We start from the raw sequence: 24,205 nt of genomic DNA, 5'->3' as shown, positions 1-24,205 counted from the left end.
TCCAGTACCACTATTCAGTTAAATTTAAGTTCAATAAATATTTATTGAATGCTTGCTACCATATGTGCCAGGCGGGAACCGTGTGCTAGGCATTGTTGATTAAGAGGACAAATATGGCCCCTGCCCTCTCATAACAAAATACAGTGTGATAATCACTATGATAGGAAAATACTATCATCTGTTGGAGCACATACAGGGTATACCCAATTGTGCATGCCAGAAACCTGGCAGCCAGGGGTGCCTGGGTGGCTCACTCGTTAGGCATCTGCCTTCGTCTCGGGTCATGGTCCCAGGGTCCTGGGATCGAGCCCCACGTCGGGCTCCCTGCTCCACAGGAAGCTTGCTTCTCCCTCTCCTACTCCCCCTGCTTGTGTTCCCCTTCTTGCTATCCCTCTCAGTCAAAACAAATAAATAAAATCTTAAAAAAAAAAAAGAAAGAAACTGGCAGCCAACCTTAATTTCTGCTGCTTTATTACCACTCCTATTTAGCTGATTACTAAATCTTTTCAATCTACCTACTTCCTTTAATCTCTACAACTATCATCTTCCTTAGTCTGGATGATATAGCCTCCTAACTAGTCTCCTTGCCTATGGTTCTCCTCACCTCCAGTCCATTCCTGGCACAGCAGCCAGAGTGACCTTCCTAAAGCACAAAAATGCCTTGCCATGTCTCTGACTTAACATTTCAAAGGCTTCTCATTGTCCTCAGAGTCAAGTCCAAAATTTACAGTATGGTTTACAGAGACTTTCTCCCTTGAGCCTAGCCTTTTCATGCTCCTTACCACAAACTCCATAGTCTCACCATTCACTAATTCCTCAGATTCCTAAAATGCACTGAGGTCTCTGGTCCTTTGCATATATTTTTTTCCCTCTGCCTGAGACACTTCCTCACCAATCTTCACTGGCTAACTCTTACTTATCATTCTGATCTCAGCTGAAAGGTCATTTGCACAAGAAGCCCTCTCTTAACCACTTAGAATCGGGTTGGGGCCCTAACTAGGAGCTCCCACAGCAAGTTTTACATCGCCCATTATGACTTCCATGAAACTTTAAAGATTAGTTTATTTTCTGACTTCCGAGGAAGTCTGTGAGCTCTGCCGAAGCAGAAGCCTATATCTGTTTTGTTGGTAATTGCATCTTCAATGCCTCGTATAGTGTGTGGCACAAAGTAACCTCTCCGTGCCTCATCTATAAAACAAGAATGAGAGAACCAAGCTCATTGTTTGTTTGCATTTTGTTAAATAACCATTTTCTTACAGCTCACAATTTTCTGGGACAGAAATTTGGATAGGGCTCAGCTGGGTGATTCTTTTACCCCAGTGGCATGGGCTAGTCACTTAGTGATATTCAGCAGGCACATGGCGTGGTCTGGAGAGCTTCACTCACATACCTGACACCTTGATGGGAATGACTGGAATGCTGGGATCAGCTGGAGCTGTCAGCCAGAGTGTCAACATGGGACCTCTACAGCATGGCAGTCTCAAGGTAGTGAGACTTCTTACATGGCTGCTCAGAGCTACCAGTGTTCCGAGAAGCCTGGGCAGAAGCTGCCAGGCCTCGCTTCAAAAGGTCCAGATCCCCCAGAGGGTTTTTTTGAGAGTTAATTAATATATATGTTAAAGTACTTAGAACAGTGCTTAACTCATAAGTACTATTAGTCATTTTTCTTTTTAAGTTTATTTAAGTTTATTTATTTAAGTAATCTCTACACCCATCATAGGGCTGGAACTCATGACCCCAAGATCAATAGTCCTGTGCTCTTCTGGCTGAGCCAGCCAGGCGCCCCAGGTATTAATTATTCTCAAAGGGAGGCAAAAATGAATAAGAAGCCTTCCTTTCTCAATTACTGATATGTACCTCCTCGTAAATAAACACTTACTGCCAAACTCTCAGTCTTCTTACTTCCTTTCAATCTTTGTCGCTACACGTGCTCCCTCACCTTCATTGACACTGTCTAGCAGCCGACTGGTATTAAACCAATATTTAATAGTCACATGCTTTTTTATTAATAGGATATCTACATTAATTTCCATTATGTCACTAAAGTAAGTTCATCGTAACTCTCAACTGTATAATTCCTATTCTTGTGAACCCGAATCGAGAGTCGGCCTTTGGTGGTAGTCCCTGTCATGACAATGCCACTTCAGCAAGACTAGACAAGGCGTTGGTTTCCGTCACCGCCGCCCAGCTGCGGTAGAGGATTCAAGCGCAGTGCGCCGGACTGTACACGGAATCGCTTTCTCCAGCCCAGCCACCAAAAAAGTGCCACTCTAGCACAGCCTCTGCTGCCTCTCCATCTCGATGATATTCTTTTCCTGTTTCCTGATGTTGCATGATGGGAGAAATAGTCTACTTTCCGCGAGCGGTGCCCAGGGAATGACCTAGTTCAGAACTCCATTTCCCGGCATGCATCGTGGCGGACGCTCAGCCCACGCGCAGGAGACCGGTTCCGGTTGCATCAGCGTGGGATCCACGGCGAAATGAGACTGTTCGTGAGCGAGGGCGCCCCGGGGAGCCTGCCCGTGCTGGCCGCGGCGGGCAGGGCCCAGGGCAGAGCGGAGCTGCTTATCAGCACCGTAGGCCCCGAAGGTAGTCGGGCTGGTGCTGGTGGGCGGGGGATGAGGGGGCCGAAAAGCACGCCCGACATACATCCCGCAGTTGTCTTCCCCAAACCCCCACCCTCCATCACTCAGTCCCGTCCACCTCCTCCCCCATTATTCTTGGTCAGCCCATCCCTTTTCTCCCCGTCACATCTTTCATTAATTGCTTCCCTTAATTACCTACCCTCGGTATACCCCTTCCCTCATCTCTAAACCCCCCCCCTTCCCGTATCCCGCCTCACTCCAGTGAACCTCTAGCTCCTTTCCAGCTTTCTCCCACACCCTTCAGGCTCCTCCCACCCCCATACTATCTCTAGTTACTCATCGCCACCTCCAGGCACCCCTTTGTTGTTTTTAGGAAACCCTACTCTCCTCTCCTAAAACAGACGCACATTCACTCCTTTCGGTTTACCTCTTCTTCCCAACCATCTGTTTGGGTGCCTCTTAAAAGTAGTTTTGTCTGTACTCCCAGTTCCTTAGATCACCCTGTTACTCTCAGTTGTTTCAGTATTTGGCTGCTGCACTGTCCCAGTACCACCACCACCACCCCTCTGCAATGCCCATCTGTTGCTTCCAACTGGCGGTCTCAGCTGAACACCTGCTAGTCTGTCCAGCGCATTCTGGACCCACCCCCTTGCAGCGGTCCTACCCAGAAGTCTTTCCAGTGTCTTCTCTTTTTCCCTGAACAATGTGAAGTTGTTCTTCTAAGTTAACTTTTTTTTTTCTTTTCCTTGTCTTTTCACTCCTTTTCCTCTTCCGCATCAGTGTGTGTGGTCCCGTTCCTGACCCGGCCTAAGGTTCCTGTCTTGCAACTGGATAGTGGCAACTACCTCTTCTCCACTAGTGCAATCTGCCGGTCAGTATTGGTCCTTAAGGCAGGGAGGTGGCTGAATAAAATCAGGGTTTACTGTCCGCTGTGTGGTTTTATTTGCAACCACTACTTCACTGTGGGGTAAGAAATAGGCTAGACAGATGGACCCCTCTAATTCCACCTTCCGTTGCTCTCTCCTTGGGCAGATACTTCTTTCTGTTATCTGGCTGGGAGCAGGATGACCTCACCAACCAGTGGCTGGAATGGGAAGCTACGGAGCTGCAGGTGGGCCTGAGACATGGGGGATGGCAGGCAGGCCCTTGCTCTGTATGGCCATCCTGACCTGTGTCCCCCACATTTTAGCCAGCTTTGTCTGCTGCCCTGTACTACTTAGTGGTCCAAGGCAAAAAGGGGGAAGATGTTCTTGGCCCAGTCCGGAGAGCCCTGACTCACATTGACCAAAGCTTGAGTCGTCGGAGCTGTCCTTTCCTGGCTGGGGTGAGTTGGGCTCTGAAATGGGGATCAGAGAAAATTGTATGATATGAGAACCAAGAGGAAGGCTATACTCAGAGTGCAAAACCCAACACTGCCACTTGCTAGCAGTATAATCTTGAAAAATCACCAGACTCTTAATTCTCAAGTTCTTTCATTTTTGAGGTGGGGTAATGTCAGTAGCCACCTCAGTGGGTTATTGTGAGGATTAAGTGAGGTAACTTAAAGTTCTTAACGAAGTGTTTGACTCGTAGTAAGTGTTTAGGAAATGTTCGAAATTATTGTCTGCACTGGAAAGAAACATAGTATTTTACCTGTGGACCTTTTTCTTTTTTTCTTCAACGAAGGAGACAGAATCTCTAGCTGACATTGTTTTGTGGGGAGCTCTATACCCATTACTTCAAGACCCAGCCTACCTCCCTGGTGAGAACTGTGCATGTCACTTCATCCCCAACCCCAGCCCAGGAGCTTGGTGGAGGAATTACAGAATGGGCAATACAAAATTGAGGATCCGCTTTGAAGTGTAGCTTGACGGGGCAGTTACAGCATAAAGATGGCTGAGGGAACTGGGGAAGGTAACTGAGGAAACTTAATGAAGAAAGGGAGGAGATCCATTCTTGCCTTGCCCATTCCAGGTCTTGCTAATTCCCTCTTTTCTCCCATGCCCACAGAGGAATTGGGTGCCCTGCACAGCTGGTTCCAGACCCTGAGTTCTCAGGAGCCATGTCAGAGAGCTGCAGAGACTGTGCTGAAGCAGCAGGGTGTCCTGGCCCTCCGGCCCTACCTCCAGAAGCAGCCTCAGCCTGGCTCCTTTGAGGGGAGGGCTGTCAGCAATGAGCCTGAGGTTTGGAACAGAGCAGCAGGGTCCCCATACAGCCTCAGTATCTGGGGGTGGGGGGGGGCTTGGAGAGGGACTTCGAGCATGGCCAGTAACTCTTTCAGTTGTTGAGAGCAAGGAAAGTTTCTTTAGTCTCTGGGCCTCCTCAGCTGGTGAGGGATTGTGTCTGCTCTTCACAGGAGGAGGAGTTGGCCACTCTGTCTGAGGAGGAGATCGCCATGGCTGTAACTGCTTGGGAGAAGGGCCTGGAAAGCTTGCCCCCACTTCGGCCACAGCAGAATCCTGTGTGAGTAGGCACTGATGAGTGGGCTTTGCTTTGGTTTGTTTTGCTTTGTTTTTTTAGGTAGGCTCCACACCAGTGTGGAGTCCAACACGGGGCTTAAACTCATGGCCCTGAGATGGAGACCTGAGCTGATATCAAGAGTCAGATGCTTGGGGCACCTGGGTGGCTCAGTCGTTAAGCGTCTGCCTTCGGCTCAGGTCAGGATGCCAGGGTCCTGGGATCGAGCCCCGCATTGGCCTCCTTGCTCGGCGGGAAGCCTGCTTCTCCCTCTCCCACTCCCCCTGCTTGTGTTCCCTCTCTCGCTCGCTCGCTCTCTCTGTCAGATAAATAAATAAAAATGATGCTTAAGTGACAGCCACCCAGGCACTCTGAGGCTTGGTTTCTTAAATGGAAGTTATTGATAGTGCCAGTATCTGTCTGACAGGTCACTTGCACTGATCTCTTTGATTTCCATCTTTTCCTTTGGCACTTTGTACCTCTCGCCACACTGATCACAGACACCAGTTATGTAATAGAATGTAACCCCCCCCAGAGGGTAGAACCCCAGGCATACTCGCCTTTATGTTTGCCGTGGTAGGAAGCACACTTCCAATGAAGACAGGTCACAGAGTGACACATGAGCGCCACACAGTGTGCTACAAAGTGCTTAGGGGCTCGGGATACAAGGATGACGGGTGGAAGGCTTGTTGTTCGTGAAGGAAGTCTTCCCTGAAGGAGCTGATTTCTCAGCTGGATTTCAGAAAAAATTATGGTGTTTAGTTATAGGGAGCAAAGTTAATGAATGCAAGAGAAATCAGTGAGCTCTCTTTTAAGGAAATGAGCTGGAAAATGTTCCAGGAAGTAGTTGGAATCTCTAACTGAAATTTATATTAGCAGCTGGGAAGAAGGAGTGAGGTTAACAAGAAGAATCATTTGAGTTTTTGTTAACAGTAGAAACCATGGGAATCTTAGCTGTCAGGATGGCTAAGGTTGAAGGACACGGTAAAGGATGGGAGCGATTATAGGCTGAGAATGGTTGAAAAGATCAAAGGAGCCCTGGTGAGGGGTCAGTGCCAAGGATGTGTGCAGCCAAGCTGTCGGGTGCGAAGCACAAAAAGAGCAGAGTGGCTCGAGTGACTTGAGACCACAGATTGAGTGGCATGACTAGGCATGTGCCTGGGAAAGTTGCTGGAGAGCGTGGCTAGGAAGGTGGTAGCTGATGCCTGCGGGCTTGAGTGGGACCACGGAGAGAGCACCACCGTGGGTTAGGGAGGGGGAGGAGTCAAGGGTACAGAAGGACTTGAGTGGCAGGCTGTGAGTACTTGAAGCAGTGACTGGAGGTCATGCTTCCAGCTGGGAAGAAGGGAAGAGGGTGGTGCTGGGAAAGCGTGCTTGGGTGGCATTGGGAGTCTGGGGGGCGTGGTGGTTGGACAGAACCAGGAAGAGTTTTGTCAATACCCAGGAAGTTGGAGTCTGAGAATGAGCTGGTGGAAAAGAATCAGTCGTGATCCTAAAGTGAGACAGAGGTCAGTGTGGAATGCAGCTCCGTAAGAGCAGTACCTGGCCCTGCTCACTGTGGCAGGCCCTGCACTTTCAACTGTAGGGGGTCTCATGGCTTTTAGGGGAGTTCATGATCCTGTGGTTTCACGTGAGGAAAGACTTCAGATGTACCTGAGTGACAGTAGAACAGGTCTGTGTCTGGGTGTTCTGTGCACTGTTGGTCCCTCTTGAGCCTTGCTTCTCCTCCATGGACTGTTGTTTTTCTCTTTTCCTACCAGGCTGCCTGTGGCTGGGGAAAGGAATGTGCTCATCACCAGCGCCCTCCCTTACGTCAACAATGTCCCGCACCTTGGAAACCTCATTGGTTGCGTGCTCAGTGCCGACGTCTTTGCCAGGTGGAGCCGGCTGCTGGGGGAGGGACCTTCTGAGGGAGCGGTGGGCGAGCAAGGGAACAGAATGCCTTGAGGGTGGAGGCTGGGGGGGGGCCCTGCGATCACCATATCCCCTCCAGGTACTCCCGCCTCCGCCAGTGGAACACCCTCTATCTGTGTGGGACAGATGAGTACGGTACAGCAACGGAGACCAAGGCTATGGAGGAGGGCCTGACGCCCCAGGAGATCTGTGACAAGTACCACGCCATCCATGCCGACATCTACCGCTGGTTTAATATCTCGTTTGATATTTTTGGTCGTACCACTACTCCACAGCAGACCAAGTAGGTTTCCTCTAATCAGTCAGAAATGGAGGGTGAACGCTGGGGCTGGGGGCAGTGAGAATGTCCTGGAGACAGAAGGAACCAAAAGTGTTGTCTAGGCAGCCCCCCCCGCCCCGAACTTAGGATCTGAATATTGCCCTGAAATGGATCCCAAGTATGGGGATTCCGTAGATGTGGAAGGCTGCCCAGGGGCTGAAGGAGCGGTGAGGCAGGGAAGAGACAGAACTCAGGCTCATGGGAAGTATCTGCCTGCCCTCTGCCACCACCCTGCTCTTCCCTGGCTGCTCTGGAGTTGTAAGGACATTCCCTCCCACTCCCATACGGGTGTACAGCAAATACACTCATTCTTTCTCTGCCTGTTATTCATCCTTAATAAAAACTGTATAATGGGCAGGCTGTCAGCTTAATACTGTTAAGTAGTTTCGCAGTTGGACTGGTTAATTCTGATTCTGGGACATATTAAAAAAGAGTACAGTCCTGTCCTTTTAGAGATTTTTGTTAGCGAAGAGTACAAAACTGTTAAGTTTGTATTTGACAAACATAAATTCTAGAGTGTTGAGGGAAGAGATTGTGTGGGGGAGTTGGGGAGTGTGTATGAGGGGTCTGGGTCATCCAGTAAGACTCCCTAAAGATGACTAGATGGCCATGGCCTTGGGGGGCCTTCTGCCTGGTTTCTGCAGCACTGGGACTGATGTGGGGCCTGGGTGGAGTGACAGGAGGGAGGGGGCACCACCTCCTCTGACCTCCTCTGACCTGGCCCTCCCCTGTGCCTGACTCACCTTGTCAGAATCACGCAGGACATCTTCCAGCGGTTGTTGAGCCGAGGTTTTGTGCTGCAAGATACTGTGGAGCAGCTGCGGTGTGAACGCTGTGCCCGCTTCCTGGCTGACCGCTTTGTGGAGGGCGTGTGTCCCTTCTGTGGCTACGAGGAGGCCCGGGGTGACCAGTGTGACAAGTGCGGCAAGCTCATCAATGCCACTGAGCTCAAGGTGAGAGCAGCATCTCATGGAAGGAGAGGAAGGAGGAAGGAAACAGTCTCTATTGTTCAGGGACTCCCAGGCTGATCCCATTCGGGATTTTTATTTTAGCGTTCAGGACCTTTCCCCGGTGCCTCTTTTTTTTTTTTTTCTTTTAAGATTTTAATTATTTATTTGAGAGAAAGAGAGCAGGGGGAGAGAGAGGGAGAAGCAGACTCCCCGCTGAGCAGGGAGCCCAAGGTAGAGCTCCATCGCAGGACCCTGGGATCATGACCTGAGCCGAAGGCAGCTGTTTCACCGACTGAGCACCCCAGGCGCCTCTCACCAGTGCTGCTTTTACCCCATCTCATCGTTCGGTCCATTGGACACTTACAGAGCATTTACCACGTGCCTAGCATTGTGCTAGGAAATAGGCAAGTTGAGGGCCTGCTTCCCTACCTTTGCTCCTGCTTCAGACCACCTGATCTGCCTTTGTTTATTAGTTGTTTTTTTATTCCGTAAATGCGTTTCCTCTTATCTGTGTTTATTCATTGGCTAACTTACTCGTTCATTTATACGACACATGTGTTTTGAGTCCTTATGATAGGGTAGTCATTGGGGACTGCTGGGGATGTAGCAGTGAATAAGACAGATCTTTCTCTAGTGTGGGGAGGAGACCAACCCTGAAGCCAAGAGCATCCATACAGGATAAACTGCCGAGACGCTGGGACAGTGGCTTCTGGGGAAGGATTTTAGCCAGGTGATCAGGGAAGGCTTGTCAGAGGAGCTGACACGTGACCTGAGAGTTTAACTGAAGAATGAGAAGGAGCAGGCCGGGTGATGATAGGTTGAGAGCGTTCCAAGCAGAAGGAGCAGGAAGTGCAAAGGCACAAGGCGGCAAGCAGTTGGCTGGGCAGAAGGAGAAGGCCAGCTCAGCTGTAGCACAGTGAGAGGGAGGCTGGACTGAGATGGGGGCAGAGAGGTTGGCGGTGACTGATGCCCGGGGCCTGGTAGGCCATTGTGGCAGCTGGATGGTAGGCTGCTCCGTGCAAAATGGACGGGAGGGAAGCAAGAGAGAAGGTGGGGAGACCAGTGTGGAGGCCAGAGTGGTAGCTCAGAGATGGGACGGTAGGTTGGCCTGGGCTAGTAACAGCAGGGATGCGGAGGAGCAAAGGATTTGAAATAGATTTCGGAGGCAAACTCTATAGACCTGAGCAGGTGAATTCGGGGTGAGGGGACGTCAAGAAAACAACGACTTGGAAGTTTTTGGCTTGAGCCGCTGGGGTAGACAGCAGCACCGTCTACAGACATGGGCAGGCTTGGGTGAAGGACAGGCGCCCTGGTGGAGTGCAGGGGTACCGGGTTTGTTCGGCTTGCGGTGCCTGTCTGACACCCACGCGGAGGCGTCAGGTAGGCCGTTGGAGATAGGCTGGTAGAGCTCAGGACACAGGTCCTGAGAGAGATCTCGTCGCTCCGCTTCAGAAGCCCAGGCGCCTGGCTGGCTCAGTCGGTAGAACTGGCGCCTCTTGATCTCAGGGTCAGTCCTGAGTGAGTTCAAGCCCGACGCGGGGCGTGGAGCCTCTTCAAAAGAGAAAGGACTCAAAAGCCCAGATCAGAACTCATTGGGAAGCTTCCATTGGCCACCTCCCACGCCCCGACTACTGAGTCCTCTCGCCATCCCCCGCCAGTATTAGAGTCAGTGGGTGCCGTGAACATAAGTATTTCTTGATGTTTTGCTTTGAAAAGGTCTGCACTTGTTTCTCAGGGGACCCGCTCTTCCTGACATGATTGTAACTTTCTCAGGGAGAGGAAATGTGTGTCTTGGCTCCTTCCTCCCCTCACACAGCTGTGTACAGTGCTCTTTACTTAGCCTGCACTCACAGAGTGCTTTTTCCTATTCTTTGCAGTGATAGGACAGAGTCGTGAAACTCTGAGTAACAAATATTATGCTCTGTGGACCTGAGTCTTCAAGTTCACAGAAGGCCCAAGTAAGCATGAAGCTCAGTAAGATGGCAGACTGGGGAGCTCATTCCTCCGTGCGTCTCCCTTTGCCTGCACAGCTTCCCCTGGCCTCAAGTACTGATCCTACATCATCACTGTGGGTCACCCTTTCCCTTGAATTTCCCTTCACAGAAACCTCAGTGTAAAGTATGCCGGTCGTGCCCTGTGGTGAAATCCTCTCGGCACCTGTTCCTGGACCTGCCTAAGGTAAGTGGGCCTTTGCCTCAAGCTAGTCTGCATGGCCTCTTCGGGCCCTCTGCCTCAGCCACAGATCTGTACCAAGCCATGCTCAAGTGTTTTTAATTTCCCTTTTAAAAATACAGACGCTTTTTTTTAAAGAATTTTATTTATTCATTAGAGAGAGAGAGAGAGCAGGAGCAGTGGGGAGCGGCAGAGGGAGAGGGAGAAGCAGACTCCCCACTGAGCGGGGAGCCCGACGTGGGGCTCGATCCTAAGGACCTGGAGATCATGACCTGAGCGGAAGGCAGATGCTCTACCATCTGAGCCACCCAGGTGCCCCCAAAAATACACAGGCTTATTGTAAAAAAGGCATAACAGATTAAAGGGGACAAAGTGCAAGGCCTGGGCCTGTTCCCCAGAGGTATTGAGGCTCATTTTCCTTTGTGTCTATTCAGAAATAACATATGCATATGAAAGTGTTTTCATGTCTTTTTTCTTTTTCCTAATACAAATTAGATCACGGCATTCACACTGTTTTGCACTCTACTCTCTCTTTTACTTTATGATGTGTCTTGACTGGATTTTCTGCATTAGTAGATTTGCCTCCTTTTTAACTTTGGAAATAATTTCAAGTTCACCAAAAGCTGCAAGAATAAACAGTTGTGGGCGCCTGGGTCCTCAGTCATTGGGCGTCTGCCTTCGGCTCAGGTCATGATCCCAGGGTCCTGAGATTGAGTCCCGCTTCGGGCTCCCTGCTCAGCGGGAAGCATGCTTCTCCCTCTCCCACTGCCCCCTGCTTGTGTTTCCTCTCTCGCTGTCTCTCTCTCTCTGTTGGAAAATAAATAAAATAAATAAAAATAAACAGTTCCTAGATCAAAGAACCTCATGTACCCATTATCTAGGTTCACTAGTTGTTAAGGTTTTGCTCTATTTATTTAAGCATATTCTTGCTCTTTCCACATAGGCACGTGCAGACGTAGCCTCTTTAATCTCTCTTTTTTTTTAAAGATTTATTTGTTTAGAGAGAGGAGCGTGCGTGCACACAGTGGGGAGGGGCAGAGAGAGGGGAAAGAGAGTCTTAAACAGACTCCGCTGAGCATGGAGCCCGATGCAGGGCTTGATCCCATGATCCCAAGATCACCACCTGAGCTGGATGCCTAACCGACTGCCACCCAGGCGCCCTTGTATACTCTTTACTCTTAAATACTTAATTGTGTTTCCTAAGGAAAAAAAGATATTCTTGCATAGCCATAGTAAACAACTTCAAGAAATTTAACATTGCTCTAGTCTGATCTACTATCCATATTTCAATTTTGTCAGTTATCCCAATAATACCTTTTATAGGGTTATTTTTCCTTTAGTACACAATCTAGCTCAGGGTCATGTATTGCATTTAGTTTTTCTATCTGTCTAGTTTCCTTTAATCTGAAACAGTTCCTCAGCCTTTCTTTATCTTTTATCTTTTAACAGTGTTTAATACTGCCGTCCCTGCACCCCCCAACCTCCCCCCAATAGAATATTCCTTATTTTGGATTTGTTGGCTGTTTCCTCATGATTAAATTCAGGTTATGCATCCTTAGTTGGAATACTACATAAATGGTATTGTGTCCTTTCCAGAGGTACATGATGGCCATTTCCCCCTGATTGGTGATGTTAATTTTGTCTAGTTGAGGTGTTACTCATTTTCTCTACTATACAATTAACATTTTTTCCCTTATAACTTATAAGCAGTTTATGGGAGTATATTTTTACAGCATACAAATACCTTGCTCATCATTAAAAGGTGCCATAGGTTTAACATCCATTTAATCATTCTTTTTTTAAGCTTTTATTGAGAGAGAGAGAGAGAGAGAGTGAGCAAGCACAAGCAGGGGGATGGCAGAGGGAGAGGTAGAATAGAAGCAGGCTCCCCGCTGAGCAGGGAGCCCAGTGCGGGGCTCAATCCCAGGACCCCGGGATCATGACCTGAGCCAGAGGCAGACACTTAAGCAGCTGAGCCACCCAGGTGCCCCTTAGTTAATCATTCTTATCCTGAACCACTTTTCATGAAGCTTTTCCAACTCTCCAACCCCTACTCCAGCCCCTTCTCCTTTGCTCATTTATTAGTTATTAGGTATCCATTATCAGTGTGGGCTCATGGATTCCTATTGTTTTCAGTGGTTTGTAATTCATTCCTGTCATGAATTATTTTCATGTTCACATTGTCCCTTATTTGGCCAGTGGGCGCCTCTAAGATCGTTTCTCTGTGTTTTTGACATTTTCCACCTTTTGCTAAGTGCTTCCTTATTTTCTGGCATGACAAGATATGTAGGTTCATTTGTTCCAGCCTCAGAATCAGCCATTTCTCCACAAAGCCCTGGTTCATTTTAGTAGAGAACAGTATTAGAGACCCAGATTGAGGTGTGCTCATTGCAACTGGGGTGTCTTTGCTTCTAGGCCCTTCCCGCAAAAAGAGTTAGGCATTCATTTGAAGTTCACACTGTGACACCTGCAATTCCAGTCCATCCCTACAGGAGTCTTCCCCATCTTCCCTTATTTCATGTTTGTTTCTCCCTTCTAACACAGTAAGTACCCTGGCTTCTGACCTTTACTCATTTGCTCAGTCCTATGGTACACCTAAAAATAGTTTCAGAATTGCTTCACCCATACCACTACAAAAAGCCCTGCTAAAAAGAGTTTGGGGTTTGTTGGCAGCCTTGTCCCTTCCGCCAGCTGAGGCTATATAATCAGATAATGTGTTCAGAATTGTTTTAGCTTAGCTTCTTCCCCCCCTTCACCGTGGTTTTGTTACTGAAATAATAAGTTTGGTTCATTTGCTTATAGTTTTTTTTCCTCTCCTTGTCCTTGTTAATTTTATTTTTTGAATAAGGAGAACATCAATCTGCTTTTAAAAGTCAAAACCATACAAAAAAGTGTATACTCAGAGAAGTGTCATTCCCTTTCCTGTTCATGCCACCTTGTTCTCCCATCTCCTGTTGCTAATCAGCTTTGTCTTCGGTTTTATTCTTAATGTGTTTACTTTTGTAAACATATCAAGATAAGCAGGTGTGTGTGTGTATGTTTTCTTATTTCCTCTTCTCATTCAAATTCAGCATTCTGGGTGTATACTCTTTTGCGTTTTGTTTTTTTCACCTGACAGTATGTTCTGGAAATCACTCCATATCAGTTCATAGATATCCTTATTTGGTCAGTTTTTAACAGCTGCATAGTACTCCGTTTGGTGTAGGTACTATAGTTTATTCAACCTGTTTCCTAGGACTACCATTTAGGTAGTTTCCAGTGAATTGTGATTATAAATAATGCTGCAGCAAATAACCTTGTGCTTATGAATTTTTGTACTGTTGGAAGTGTATCTTCAGGATAAATTCCTTAAAAGTGATTACCTGCATATGTAGTTTATTGCCAAATTTTCCTCAATAGGTGTTGTCTTGTTTTGCCTTCCTACCAGCATTGTGTGCATGTTTCCCCATAGCGTCACCAGTAGAGCTACTGTCAGGCTTCAGAAGCTATGGTATTTATGTGCGTAAATCACATGAACCATTCCTTCTAACAGATTTATCTTTGTTTTTCTGCTTATAAAAATGAAATAAGCTTGTTTCTGAAATTTCAGGTAGAAATATGGTATAAAAGTAGATGTTCCGCATAATTCCATGTGAGAATAAAGCACTGATACATATATTTCTTCACAGTTTTTTTGAGTTTCTGTGTATCTGTATGTTATTACTTATTTTTATAATGATAGGATTATATGATATATTATTTTGTGGTTTGCTTTACTTAATAAATGTATCTTGGATTTCTTTATATGTCCAGTACATACAGATCTAACTCACTCTTTAATGGCTTTATAAGTATTTAATTGTATTGATAAACCATATTTCTTTAAACTCTGCTCAGCCATGGGAGTTGGTTGCAATTCTTTTGCTATGATGAGCATGTACTTCCTTATATACACATCCATGCACTTTTGTGTATTTTGTTTTTTGTTGTTTTTTTTTTTTTTTTTTAGATTTTATTTGTCAGAGAGCGCACAAGCAGGGGGATCAGAAGGCAGAGGGAGAAGTAGGCTCCCAATGCAGGGCTCGATCCCAGGACCCAAAGCTGAGGCAGTTGCTTAAGTGACTGAGCCACCCAGGCATCCCATTTTTGTCTATTTCTATTGCAGAAATTCCTAGCAGTGGAATTGCTATGTCAAAGTCATGAGTCTTTTTATTTTTTTTTTTAAAGATTTTATTTATTTGACAGAGCACAGTCAGGGGGAGCGGCAGGAAGAGGGAGAAGTGGGCCCCCTGCTCAGCGGGGCTCAATCCTGGGACCCCAGGATCACGCCCTGAACCGGAGGCAGATGCTTAACCGACTGGGCCACCCAGGCGCCCCAGTCACGAGTCTTTTAATTGTATACTGCCAAACTACTCCAAAGAGGTTGCACATATTTATCCTTATGCGAACCATGTATGAGACTGTCCTAAATCAGCTCTCTGACTTTCTCTGCCATCTCAGCTGGAAAAACGACTGGAGGAATGGTTGGGGAAGACATTGCCTGGCAGTGACTGGACACCCAATGCCCGGTTCATTATTCGTTCTTGGCTTCGGGATGGTCTCAAGCCACGCTGTATAACCCGAGATCTCAAATGGGGAACCCCTGTACCCTTAGAAGGCTTTGAGGACAAGGTATAAACTCTATGCTTTATTCATATGTCATACTATTCTGCCTTTGGGTTGAGACCCTGAGCTAGTAGAATAGACTCTTGATTATGTCTTGCTTCATTTGAAGGCTGGGTTGGTGAGGTTCTCCCAGTGTTCCTTCATCCTAGTCTGACTCCTTCCTCCTGGCCCTCCAGGTATTCTATGTCTGGTTTGATGCCACTATTGGCTACTTGTCCATCACCGCCAACTACACAGACCAGTGGGAGAGATGGTGGAAGAACCCAGAACAAGTGAGCAGTTCTTGGTTAGCCTGTCTGTGGGGAGGGTGCGTGCGTTGGGGTGGTTAGGGTTGGGTGTCTGATCTTTCTTGGGCCTTTGAAGAAGATCTCAGGACCTTTGTTTCCCAACTGTATTCTGTAGGTGAACCTGTATCAGTTCATGGCCAAAGACAATGTTCCCTTCCACGGCTTAGTTTTTCCTTGTTCAGCTTTAGGAGCTGAGGACAACTATACCTTGGTCAACCACCTCATTGCTACAGGTACCCTGAAAGACTGAAGATGGGGAAGTTCCTAGGGAAAGAGGGCTGAGGCAGTATTTGGAAGAAGATCCTGGAGAGGTGCTAGTTCTTGAGTTAGGAGTTGAAATGAAATAGGACGTAATTAGAACATGAGAACTCAACCCAGAAGAAGGGAACACGAGCCTAAGAAAGCAAAAGCCTGAAGCTAAAATTTTATAATGGGTAGAAGCAAAGGGCAAAAAAGGCTAAAATGGAGAGGAAGAGATCCCCAAATTCTTTGTAGGCCCGCTACTCAAGGAGAAGTGTTGCTGGACACCCATAGTTAAGGCTGAGGGAGAGGAAGAGTTAGTGGGTCAGAGAGGGAAAGGTGTGATTTGAGCACATGGCTCTCATTCTCCTTCTCTGTCCAGAGTACCTGAATTACGAGGATGGGAAATTCTCCAAGAGCCGGGGCGTGGGAGTGTTTGGTGACATGGCCCAGGACACAGGGATCCCTGCTGACATCTGGCGCTTCTATCTGCTCTACATTCGACCTGAGGGCCAGGACAGTGCTTTCTCCTGGACAGACATGTTGCTCAAGAATAATTCTGAATTGCTTAACAACCTGGGCAACTTCATCAACAGGTAGGACTTGGGCAGGTGGTCAGGGTTAGCAGATGAGCTGGGGGCGGGGCGGGGTGGAGACTAGCTCTGCTCCACTAGGTGGGAGATGGAAGAGATGGGGGTGCCAAGAAGGCAGGAATGAGCAGGAGCTGTGAGGGATAGGGAGGACAATGTGGAAAGTGGATTTCTATCAGTTGGTATCTGATCCTAGAACATAGTAGGATATGTTTGCTTTGGGTGAAGTCAGTTGTACAGGTGTCTTTTAGCAAAGTTGGTCACAAAATGAATTTTTGCAAATTGGTTTCTTATTAATGTTTTTTATAGAATTGGAAATGGGGATGCCTGGGTGGCTCAGTCGGTTAAGCGGCTGCCTTCGGCCCGGGTCATGATCCCACGGTTGTGGGCTCGAGTCCCACATCGGGCTCCTTGCTCAACAGGGAGCCTGCTTCTCCCTCTCTCCCCCCCTCTGCTTGTGCTGTCAAATAAATAAAATCTTAAAAAAAAAATAAAATTGGAAATGTATTCTCTCCTAGCAAAAAAGTTACATTAGACAAATTTGGCTGAAGAAAGGGGTTATTTTAGTGTACGGGTAGGAGACATTTACTGTACTTTGGGGAGTTTTTGTTACTTTAGGCTCACACTCCATTATTGATCTCCATCTCAGCTCTTCTGCAGTCTGAAGAAGTATACTCTGTGGCTCCCCACCCTTTCAGATTTGGTTGTCAACCACATTTCACAGATTGTCTCTATTAGAGTACTGGGTAGCAAGTTACATATATTTCGACTTGATCGTTCTTTATATTGATTTCTTAAAAATGAAACGGATGGGGCGCCTGGGTGGCTCAGTTGGTTAAGCGACTGCCTTCGGCTCAGGTCATGATCCTGGAGTCCCGGGATTGAGTCCCGCATCGGGCTCCCTGCTCAGCGGGGAGTCTGCCTCTCCTCTGACCCTCCCTCCTCTCATGTGCTCTCTCTCTCTCATTCTCGCTCTCTCAAATAAATAAAATCTTAAAAAAAAAAAATGAAACGGATGTTGCCTAACTTTATCAGGTTTCTTATTCTTAGGGGAGAGAGAGAGAAGAAAGAATTTGTTAAGCTTTGCCTTCTAGCTTGAGGGAGCCAGGAGGTGTCAGTTCTGAGAGAAAGGAGAATTAGGAGAATCAGGTCAAATTTCTAGAAGGAGACTGGGCAATAATTCCTCTTTTCTCTTCCCTCTCTTTCCTTACTAACATCAAGAGCTGGGATGTTTGTGTCTAAGTTTTTTGGGGGTTACGTGCCCGAGATGGTGCTTACTTCTGATGATCGGCGCCTGCTGGCCCATGTCACCCTGGAACTCCAGCACTATCACCAGCTGCTGGAGAAGGTTCGGTAAGCAATCTTGCACCCGGGTCTCATCTCAGTGATCTCTGTTGGCATGTTGAGAACCCCATACTGGTCCCTCTGGGACTTTACACCTTGGCCCACCCCCTCCCTTCCCAGGATCCGGGAGGCCCTACGCAGTATCCTCACCATCTCTCGCCATGGCAACCAGTACATTCAGGTGAATGAGCCTTGGAAGCGGATTAAAGGCAGTGAGGCTGACAGGTAAGTTTGGCTACAGGAATAAAGTGGTGGTGGGCCGTGTCCTCCTGGAAAGTCTGACTGTCTCTTCTTCCCCAGGCAGCGGGCTGGGACAGTGACAGGCCTGGCAGTGAATATCGCTGCCTTGCTGTCCGTCATGCTGCAGCCTTACATGCCCACGGTCAGTGCCACCATCCAGGCCCAGTTGCAGCTGCCACCTCCAGCTTGCAGTGTCCTGCTCACCAACTTCCTGTGCACCTTACCAGCCGGACACCAGATTGGCACAGTAGGTCTGAGGGCTGGACGGGCCGGCCTCTGATCATCCCTGCCCTTGCCATGCAGCCTTTGGGGTGAGGTCAGAGAACTTGGACATAGGACTCTCACAGCTGTTTTCTGAACCCCTACCCCACTCCTCCCCACTGTGCACTTAGGCTTGTTTCTGACAGAAAGGCCTTGGTATTCGCTCACAAGCTCAGTATCATCTAGCCCATATGCCATCATCACTCTTCATGCCAGAACCCAAGACCTGGCACGTAAAACTAACTGGTCTACAGTAGACGTTTGAGGAAACACCACGGTCCCCTGGTCTCCATAATGCCAACAGGCAGTGAGCAGGGAGAATACAGGATAGCCATTTCCTCTTTGACACAAGAGGATAAAGTAAGTTCACCTCTATAGCCTTGTGTCAGCCTAGCATCCTTAAAATAGTTAAGTAGTCTTGGACCTTATTAATACTTTGGCCTTTCAGAGTGAGTGCCAGTGCTTTATCTGGATTCTTTACTGAAATTGGCAGGCATTTGTACATTTGTCTCTTCTAAAACATGTAGAGTTCCTGAATGTCAGTGACTGGGGATAGAGTGGCCCTGTGCACAATCTGGCAGAGTTTCTGCCTCGTCAGTGAATGATTATGGAATTCTTTCTTCACAGGTCAGTCCCTTATTCCAAAAACTGGAAAATGACCAGATTGAAAGTTTGAGGCAGCGCTTTGGTGGGGACCAGGTGAGAAAGCTGGACTGTGCTGTCACCCAGCAAGAGCCACAGTGTCCTCTCCTCGGTGTCCCTAAGTAGTTCTCACTGAGTACTCTCTCCAGCTTCCGGTCCTGCTCCTTCCTTCCTTCGAGTTGTTCTTCCCTGTCCTAGCAGCAAGAGCCCTTGGAGTGAAAGGTCATTACCGTCCCGAGCTGTGAGGCGACACCCGAGGCTGGGGGCATATTTACAGAGCAGGTTTAACTCTGTTGTCCTTCTCCAGGCCAGAGCACCGCCCCCCCCAGCAGTTGTAGGGGCTGTGGCAGCCGCTGCACCACGGCAGGTACAAGTGCTGACAGACGAGGTGACAAAACAGGTACGCAGCGGGGGCCCTGGGAGAGCGGAAAAGCCGGATCCTAAATAGGCTCTTTCTGGTCTCACTACTGTTCTTCCCCCACCTGCTCTGCTCTTAGGGCAACATTGTCCGAGAATTGAAGGCGCAAAAGGCAGACAAGAACCAGGTTGCTGCCGAGGTGGCTAAGCTCTTGGATCTGAAGAAACAGTTGGCTCTAGCTGAGGGGAAACCCCTTGAAACCCCTAAAGGCAAGAAGAAAAAGTGAAAGTGAGAACCTGGCTCATAGAAAGTGACTTTAATGGATACGGACAGTAATAAATAAATGAACAATCTCTATATACATGCTGAGACCCTTTCCTGTCATCTACCCCAAGCTTCCCCCACTCCTGACTAGATGGGGTTGAGGGTCACATCACTGGCACTGGAGGAGATGGTCGGCAGCCACTTTTGTGAACGGTAGGTAGTGGCCTGAGGGGGAAGCGATGGTCCCAACTGTTCATGCTTGGTGCAGATTAACCATTCGGTCAATGAGAGCTCGGCGAGTCGCCTCTACTTCCCTGGTCAGGCGCTCGATTTCCTGCTTGAGCCGTTCATTCTCTTCAGCTAGCTGTGCCACTTTCCTCTCATTCTCTTGTTCTTTCTCCTTGATGCGTTGCTTTCCAGCCCCAGCTGGGGACTGGCCACTCTGTTTCCGTTTCCTTGGTCTTCTGTGGTCTTCCTCTTCTTCCTCCTGAGCGAGGGAGCTCTGACTGGAATCTGGAGAGCAAGGGCTCTGGGAGGTGTTCGTGACCTCTGCTGGTCCTGGCTCCTCAGTCAGCCAACCCAGAGAGGCAGGGTCAAGAGTGGTGAAGGATTTTGATTCTTCCTTCAAAGGAATGAGGAAAGGTCGGGTGGATATTAGTTGAGAAGGGAAGGGCAATTACCCCCACCCCACCCCAGCTTTAGGCATAGCATTCTCACCTCCTTGTTTCCAGGGGGTGAAACATAGGTACCCCCATTTTCATCTGAGGACAGCACCTCTTGCAGGTCCTCATACCAGGCTTCTAGCTCCCAGCTGGCCAGTGTCCCAAAGGAAAAAGGCAATGACTCAGCTGCCATCTCTGCAGTTGGATCAGGCTCTGGAAAAGGACATACTCAGGATGGGGGGTCAGGGGTGGGAGCGGAACAACTCCACAAAGCATTCGGATCATCTATATAGGTTGGCACACTGGCCTGGTACCTGTTTGCAGATCAAGTTTTACTGGAACATAACTACATTCATTTATTTACATACTGATTATGGCTGCTTTCATGCTAAGAGTGGAGACCTCAGCATCCAAAATATTTACTGTTTGGCCCTTTAAAATGAATCAATTGGTCTATACTAATTTTCCCTCTGCTGCTTTCGCCTGGCATTTGAACAAGCATGGGTCTAGAATATACATTCTTAAGGGATCCTGGTAAAAGTCCTCAGCCTCTCTTGAGGAACTGTTGGTAGTTTCCAGGGGGCAATTATCAGACCATCTTGTGTTCCTTTCTCCTCCTGTGTGGGCAGGCCTTTGGGTGAGTCTAACCTTGAAGGGGACTGAGGTCTGGTAAGACCAACCAATTATCTTTGTTGGGGCTGACAGCTCACTCATCCAGCTTTCAATTAGGACATGCTCTAAGAATAGTGATTTGGTCACCTAGTTAGGGGCAGGCCAGGAAGATGGATGTGGCCTGTCAGCAAAAGTCTGCTCCGATTCAAACCCTCCTCTACTGTCTTCTCTAGGTGTTTTCATAACTTATTAGGACACCAGTACAAGGACCCTAAGCAGCATGTGAGAACTGGTTTTGGGAAAGGTATGGTGAAGTTTACCTGCTCTCAGGTGTGGTGATGTATGAAGATACACTTCCTTCTGGAACACTGTGGGGATCAAAGATAGATGTTAGCCATTTTTGGAAGGGAGGCAGGCAGCTCCTTTTATCTTCAGCCTCCTGTTGGTCTTTCCTCATTTCCTGTCTTATAGGGTGTGGACAGTCAATGGTCCCTCCAGCCATTTCCAAGGACAGAGGAGAGCCTGACCTTTATTTTTAGTTGCTGACATTTGTGGTCCCAATTACATAATCGAAAAGTCACGGCCAGCTCCACTTTCTCTAAATTCAAGGTAGGCCTCAAACCTGCCAGGGTAAGGACGGGACTACAGGGAAGGCAACAGATCAAGTGGTATTTTCCTAATTCCATTCACACACTGACATCCTCTAAATGCACATTTCCAGTCTTGATCTCTCCTGGGACCTCCAACTGTGTTACCTAATTGCTTACTAGAATCACCTTTTGCATGTCTGAAAGGCATCTCGGACTTCATATGTCCAAAGACAAATTCTGCTCATCTTCCCCTTCCATGGTCTTCCCTATCTCAGTAAATGGCAACTCTACTTGCTTAAGCCAAAAGCCTTAGTATTGTCCTTGATTCCTGTCTCACACCCCACAATTCAAACCACCAGCTAAATTTTTTAAACTCATTCTTCAAAAACCCAGTTGCATTGCTTTCAGTCTAGATCAAGTTACTACCCTCTCTGTTGGATTACCCAGTTTCTGCTCTTGCCACCCCTCCCCAAGTCTGTTCACAACAAACAGCCAGAGTGAGCCTTTAAAAAGTTAAGTCAGGGGCGCCTGGGTGGCTCAGTTGGTTAAGCGACTGCCTTCAGCTCAGGTCATGATCCTGGAGTCCCGGGATCGAGTCCCACATCGGGCTCCCTGCTCAGCAGGGAATCTGCTTCTCCCTCGGACCCTCTTCCCTCTCGTGCTCTCTATCTCTCTCATTCTCTCTCTCTCAAATAAATAAATAAAATCTTAAAAAAAAAAAAAAAGTCAGGTCCTGTCATTCTGTTCAAAACCCTCAATGACTTCCAATGTCATAAATATTAAAGGCTAAGTTCCTTAAAATGGCTTAGCGGACCTCACACAATCTACTTCTTTCCTGCCCTGGATTTCTCATTGACCACTGCCCCTCCTTAAGTCCAACCAGCTGGCCTCCTGTTTCCATGCTCCCACCTTAGGACCTCTGTTCTTGTTCCTTCTCCTGGAAGGTTCTTCCTTCCACATATCTGCAGGGCTTACTCTCTTGTCTCTTTCTAGATCTCTCATTTAAATGTCACCTCAGTGAAAGAATCCCTAGCCACCCAAGGTAAAACTGTAACCCCCACCCTGAGCATTCGCTACCCTTCCATGCTTTGGTTTTCTCCATGGCACTTTTGTATTCACGTGCACCTTTTCCCACTGAAATGTAAACTCTGTGACAGCAGAGATTTTCTTGTTCATGGATGTATCCTGGGCCTAAAACGCATGGCACATAGTAGGTGCATGGTAAGTAATTTGTTAGGAATGAATGGGTAAGTTCTCACCAGTCTCTTACAGGGAAGGGAGGAGGAAGCCCGGAGGCAGAGCAGCAGCTGCCTATCCCCAGGGACTGGAGATGCAATATCGCCCAGAATGTTTCTCTTCAGGGCTGTCCTCCCTGGGGAACCCTCCTTGCCTTCCAGTGGGTGGGACGCTGCTTTCATCAGCAGTGGCGCCCCAGGCCAGAGGGCTGCAGAGCCAAACAGGGGGCTGGCCTGATGCAATGGTTACACACACAGATTATTAGTTGGAGACAGGACAGGGGTAAAGAGACAGGGACCTATCTCAGGGGAAAGACCATACACTGGGGAGACCCCAAATGGCTTCCCACACTTAAGAGATCCGGGATGCTCTCTTGTACAGGAGGCCCAGGGACCTCTAGGGGAATGGGAAACCCATCTCCGCTCCCCAGCCATTAGCACCCCTCCTCCCAAAGTCTTGAGTCAGTCTCCTTAAGGTTCTCTTCTCCTTTAGGGTGTGTAATGGCTGTCCTGTGGAGGATCCAGGAGCCCCAGCTACCGACGTGGCCACTCTGGCCCTGAGACGCTGGGGCTGAGACAGGATTGGGGGTGGGGTAGGGGTAGTGGCGTTCGCTGATGGTGAAGCGGAGGCAGTGGCGTGAGCCATGTTCCCCTAGGCTTCTCGGCGTGGGGGAGTGTCCTGCTGCCCCGCCTCCAACCGCACAGGCCCAACGAGGAGGCCTGGGGTCAGAAACGGAAGAGAATAAATCTCCCTAGGGCATCCGGACCCCCTGGCCCAACGGCACAGAGCCAGGCCCATGCTCCGGGCAGGGGTGGGGTGACGTTATCGTCCTAAGGAAGAGAGGGCTGTGAGCACCACTTCTGAATAAACGATACTCCCCATCCCTCCCTCGGACTGTCACTGACTTCATCGGGGAAGGGGTGGGGCCACATGCTAAAAAGCAGATGCCGTAACTTTGAGGGGACAACCCGTGTTCCCGAGGATAGGAGGGTAAAAAGTAGATGGGGGATCAGTACTCGCCTCTCTCCTCAGGTTCCGGCTCTGATTTTGGCTCTGTGGCTGCCACCCGCTCATCTTCAACATGATACGCTCTGTGTCTTAGACTCAAGCCTCTGACCTCGGTAGCTCGGAGCACTTATCTTTTAATAAGGCCTTGCCCTCCTCTCGGGGGCGGGTCCAGAAGCTTACCAATCAGAACGCGGCACGCCAGCTCTGGCCCCGCCTCATCCCTTACATCCGCCACTCAGAAGCCCCCGCGGCACCGCCCCCATCGCTCCCTCCTGCTTGGAGGTAGACGTTGTGTTGGACCCGGAAGTGGCTTTGGGTCACGAGGCTTCGCGGAGGAGGTGAGTGAGTCATGCGCGCGCGCGGAGGGGAGAGCTGGAGGGGGAGGGGAGGAAAGGGGGGCGGGGATGATGCAATGTTTGGCAACCGGTGTCTCCGCGCGCACGCGCAGGGGACTACCAGGGTGGTGGGAGGTGCGGGGGGTGGTGGTGGCGGAGAGGAGAGGAGAGGGCGGGGCGCCAGCGCCAGGCTCCCAACGGCCCCAACGGCTATCAACCGTGGCTGCCCCTAGGCTGCCTGCGAACCCTCGGTGCAGCTTGTCTTCCTCAGGAGCTCTTATTCTGCCCACCTGGCATTAGCCCCCGTTGCACCTTCTCCATAAGGGACTCCCATTTTACTCGGTTCCCTCCCAATTAATGGGCACAAGGTCTTTAAACCAATCTCTTGAAAGTTTGCATCCAGCCACAGGACTGCCTAACGTCTTATCGAGTATTCTTAAAAAGATCTTCTCTTGTAGCTCCCCTAATTCCCCCAGAAGGGGTCGAGGAACTTGAATACTTTTGATGGTCATTTTC

The 24,205-nt window shown here is 48.7% G+C and overlaps 3 protein-coding genes across 4 annotated transcripts; 1 reads left to right on the top strand and 2 right to left on the bottom strand.

Moving 5' to 3' along the window:
* The first annotated feature begins 2,011 nt into the window (after positions 1 to 2,011).
* On the top strand, positions 2,012 to 19,343 carry MARS1 (methionyl-tRNA synthetase 1). 2 transcript variants are annotated; one of them, XM_025882890.2, is made up of 21 exons: positions 2,012 to 2,589; positions 3,366 to 3,456; positions 3,618 to 3,696; positions 3,775 to 3,909; positions 4,251 to 4,326; positions 4,575 to 4,747; positions 4,921 to 5,027; positions 6,782 to 6,898; positions 7,015 to 7,218; positions 8,006 to 8,207; positions 10,308 to 10,382; positions 14,856 to 15,026; positions 15,197 to 15,292; positions 15,423 to 15,540; positions 15,930 to 16,143; positions 17,359 to 17,490; positions 17,602 to 17,706; positions 17,782 to 17,968; positions 18,610 to 18,681; positions 18,932 to 19,024; positions 19,122 to 19,343. In XM_025882890.2, the coding sequence occupies exons 1-21, from the start codon at positions 2,481 to 2,483 to the stop codon at positions 19,266 to 19,268; spliced, it is 2,703 nt and encodes a 900-aa protein (XP_025738675.1). In that variant the 5' UTR covers positions 2,012 to 2,480; the 3' UTR covers positions 19,269 to 19,343. The 2 variants fall into 2 exon arrangements, with proteins under 2 accessions (XP_025738675.1, XP_025738676.1); XM_025882891.1 differs by lacking the exons at positions 2,012 to 2,589; positions 3,366 to 3,456; positions 3,618 to 3,696; positions 3,775 to 3,909; positions 4,251 to 4,326 and adding an exon at positions 4,333 to 4,478.
* DDIT3 (DNA damage inducible transcript 3) lies at positions 19,284 to 23,346 on the bottom strand. Its single transcript, XM_025882897.2, has 4 exons — positions 22,381 to 23,346; positions 20,841 to 20,888; positions 19,964 to 20,121; positions 19,284 to 19,868 (listed from the first exon to the last, which is right to left on the bottom strand). Exons 1-4 carry the CDS (start codon positions 22,526 to 22,528, stop codon positions 19,500 to 19,502), a joined length of 723 nt encoding a protein of 240 aa, XP_025738682.1. The 5' UTR covers positions 22,529 to 23,346; the 3' UTR covers positions 19,284 to 19,499.
* On the bottom strand, positions 20,847 to 23,429 carry LOC141369917 (DDIT3 upstream open reading frame protein). Its single transcript, XM_025882900.2, has 2 exons — positions 23,367 to 23,429; positions 20,847 to 20,888 (listed from the first exon to the last, which is right to left on the bottom strand). Exons 1-2 carry the CDS (start codon positions 23,427 to 23,429, stop codon positions 20,847 to 20,849), a joined length of 105 nt encoding a protein of 34 aa, XP_025738685.2.
* Positions 23,430 to 24,205: the final 776 nt, after the last annotated feature.

The sequence above is a fragment of the Callorhinus ursinus genome, unplaced genomic scaffold (assembly GCF_003265705.2).
Source record: "Callorhinus ursinus isolate GAN/ISIS: 27379988/994484 unplaced genomic scaffold, GSC_fseal_2.0 scaffold14, whole genome shotgun sequence".
Lineage (NCBI taxonomy): Eukaryota > Metazoa > Chordata > Mammalia > Carnivora > Otariidae > Callorhinus > Callorhinus ursinus.
The sequence above is the reverse complement of the archived record's forward strand: the minus strand, read 5'-3'. Positions and strand labels throughout refer to the sequence as shown.

Excerpts from the sequence above, each read along its gene's own strand:
- MARS1 (XM_025882890.2), top strand. The coding sequence starts at position 2,481 with ATGAGACTGTTCGTGAGCGAGGGCGCCCCGGGGAGCCTGCCCGTGCTG. Across the intron at positions 8,208-10,307 it reads TCAATGCCACTGAGCTCAAG|AAACCTCAGTGTAAAGTATG; the intron begins GTGAGAGCAGCA and ends TTCCCTTCACAG. Across the intron at positions 17,707-17,781 it reads AAAGGCAGTGAGGCTGACAG|GCAGCGGGCTGGGACAGTGA; the intron begins GTAAGTTTGGCT and ends CTTCTTCCCCAG.
- DDIT3 (XM_025882897.2), bottom strand. The coding sequence starts at position 22,528 with ATGAAAGCAGCGTCCCACCCACTGGAAGGCAAGGAGGGTTCCCCAGGG. Across the intron at positions 20,122-20,840 it reads ATCACCACACCTGAGAGCAG|AGCCTGATCCAACTGCAGAG; the intron begins GTAAACTTCACC and ends GTCCTTTTCCAG. Across the intron at positions 19,869-19,963 it reads CACCCCCTGGAAACAAGGAG|GAAGAATCAAAATCCTTCAC; the intron begins GTGAGAATGCTA and ends ATTCCTTTGAAG.
- LOC141369917 (XM_025882900.2), bottom strand. The coding sequence starts at position 23,429 with ATGTTGAAGATGAGCGGGTGGCAGCCACAGAGCCAAAATCAGAGCCGG. Across the intron at positions 20,889-23,366 it reads GCCGGAACCTGAGGAGAGAG|TGTTCCAGAAGGAAGTGTAT; the intron begins GCGAGTACTGAT and ends TGATCCCCACAG.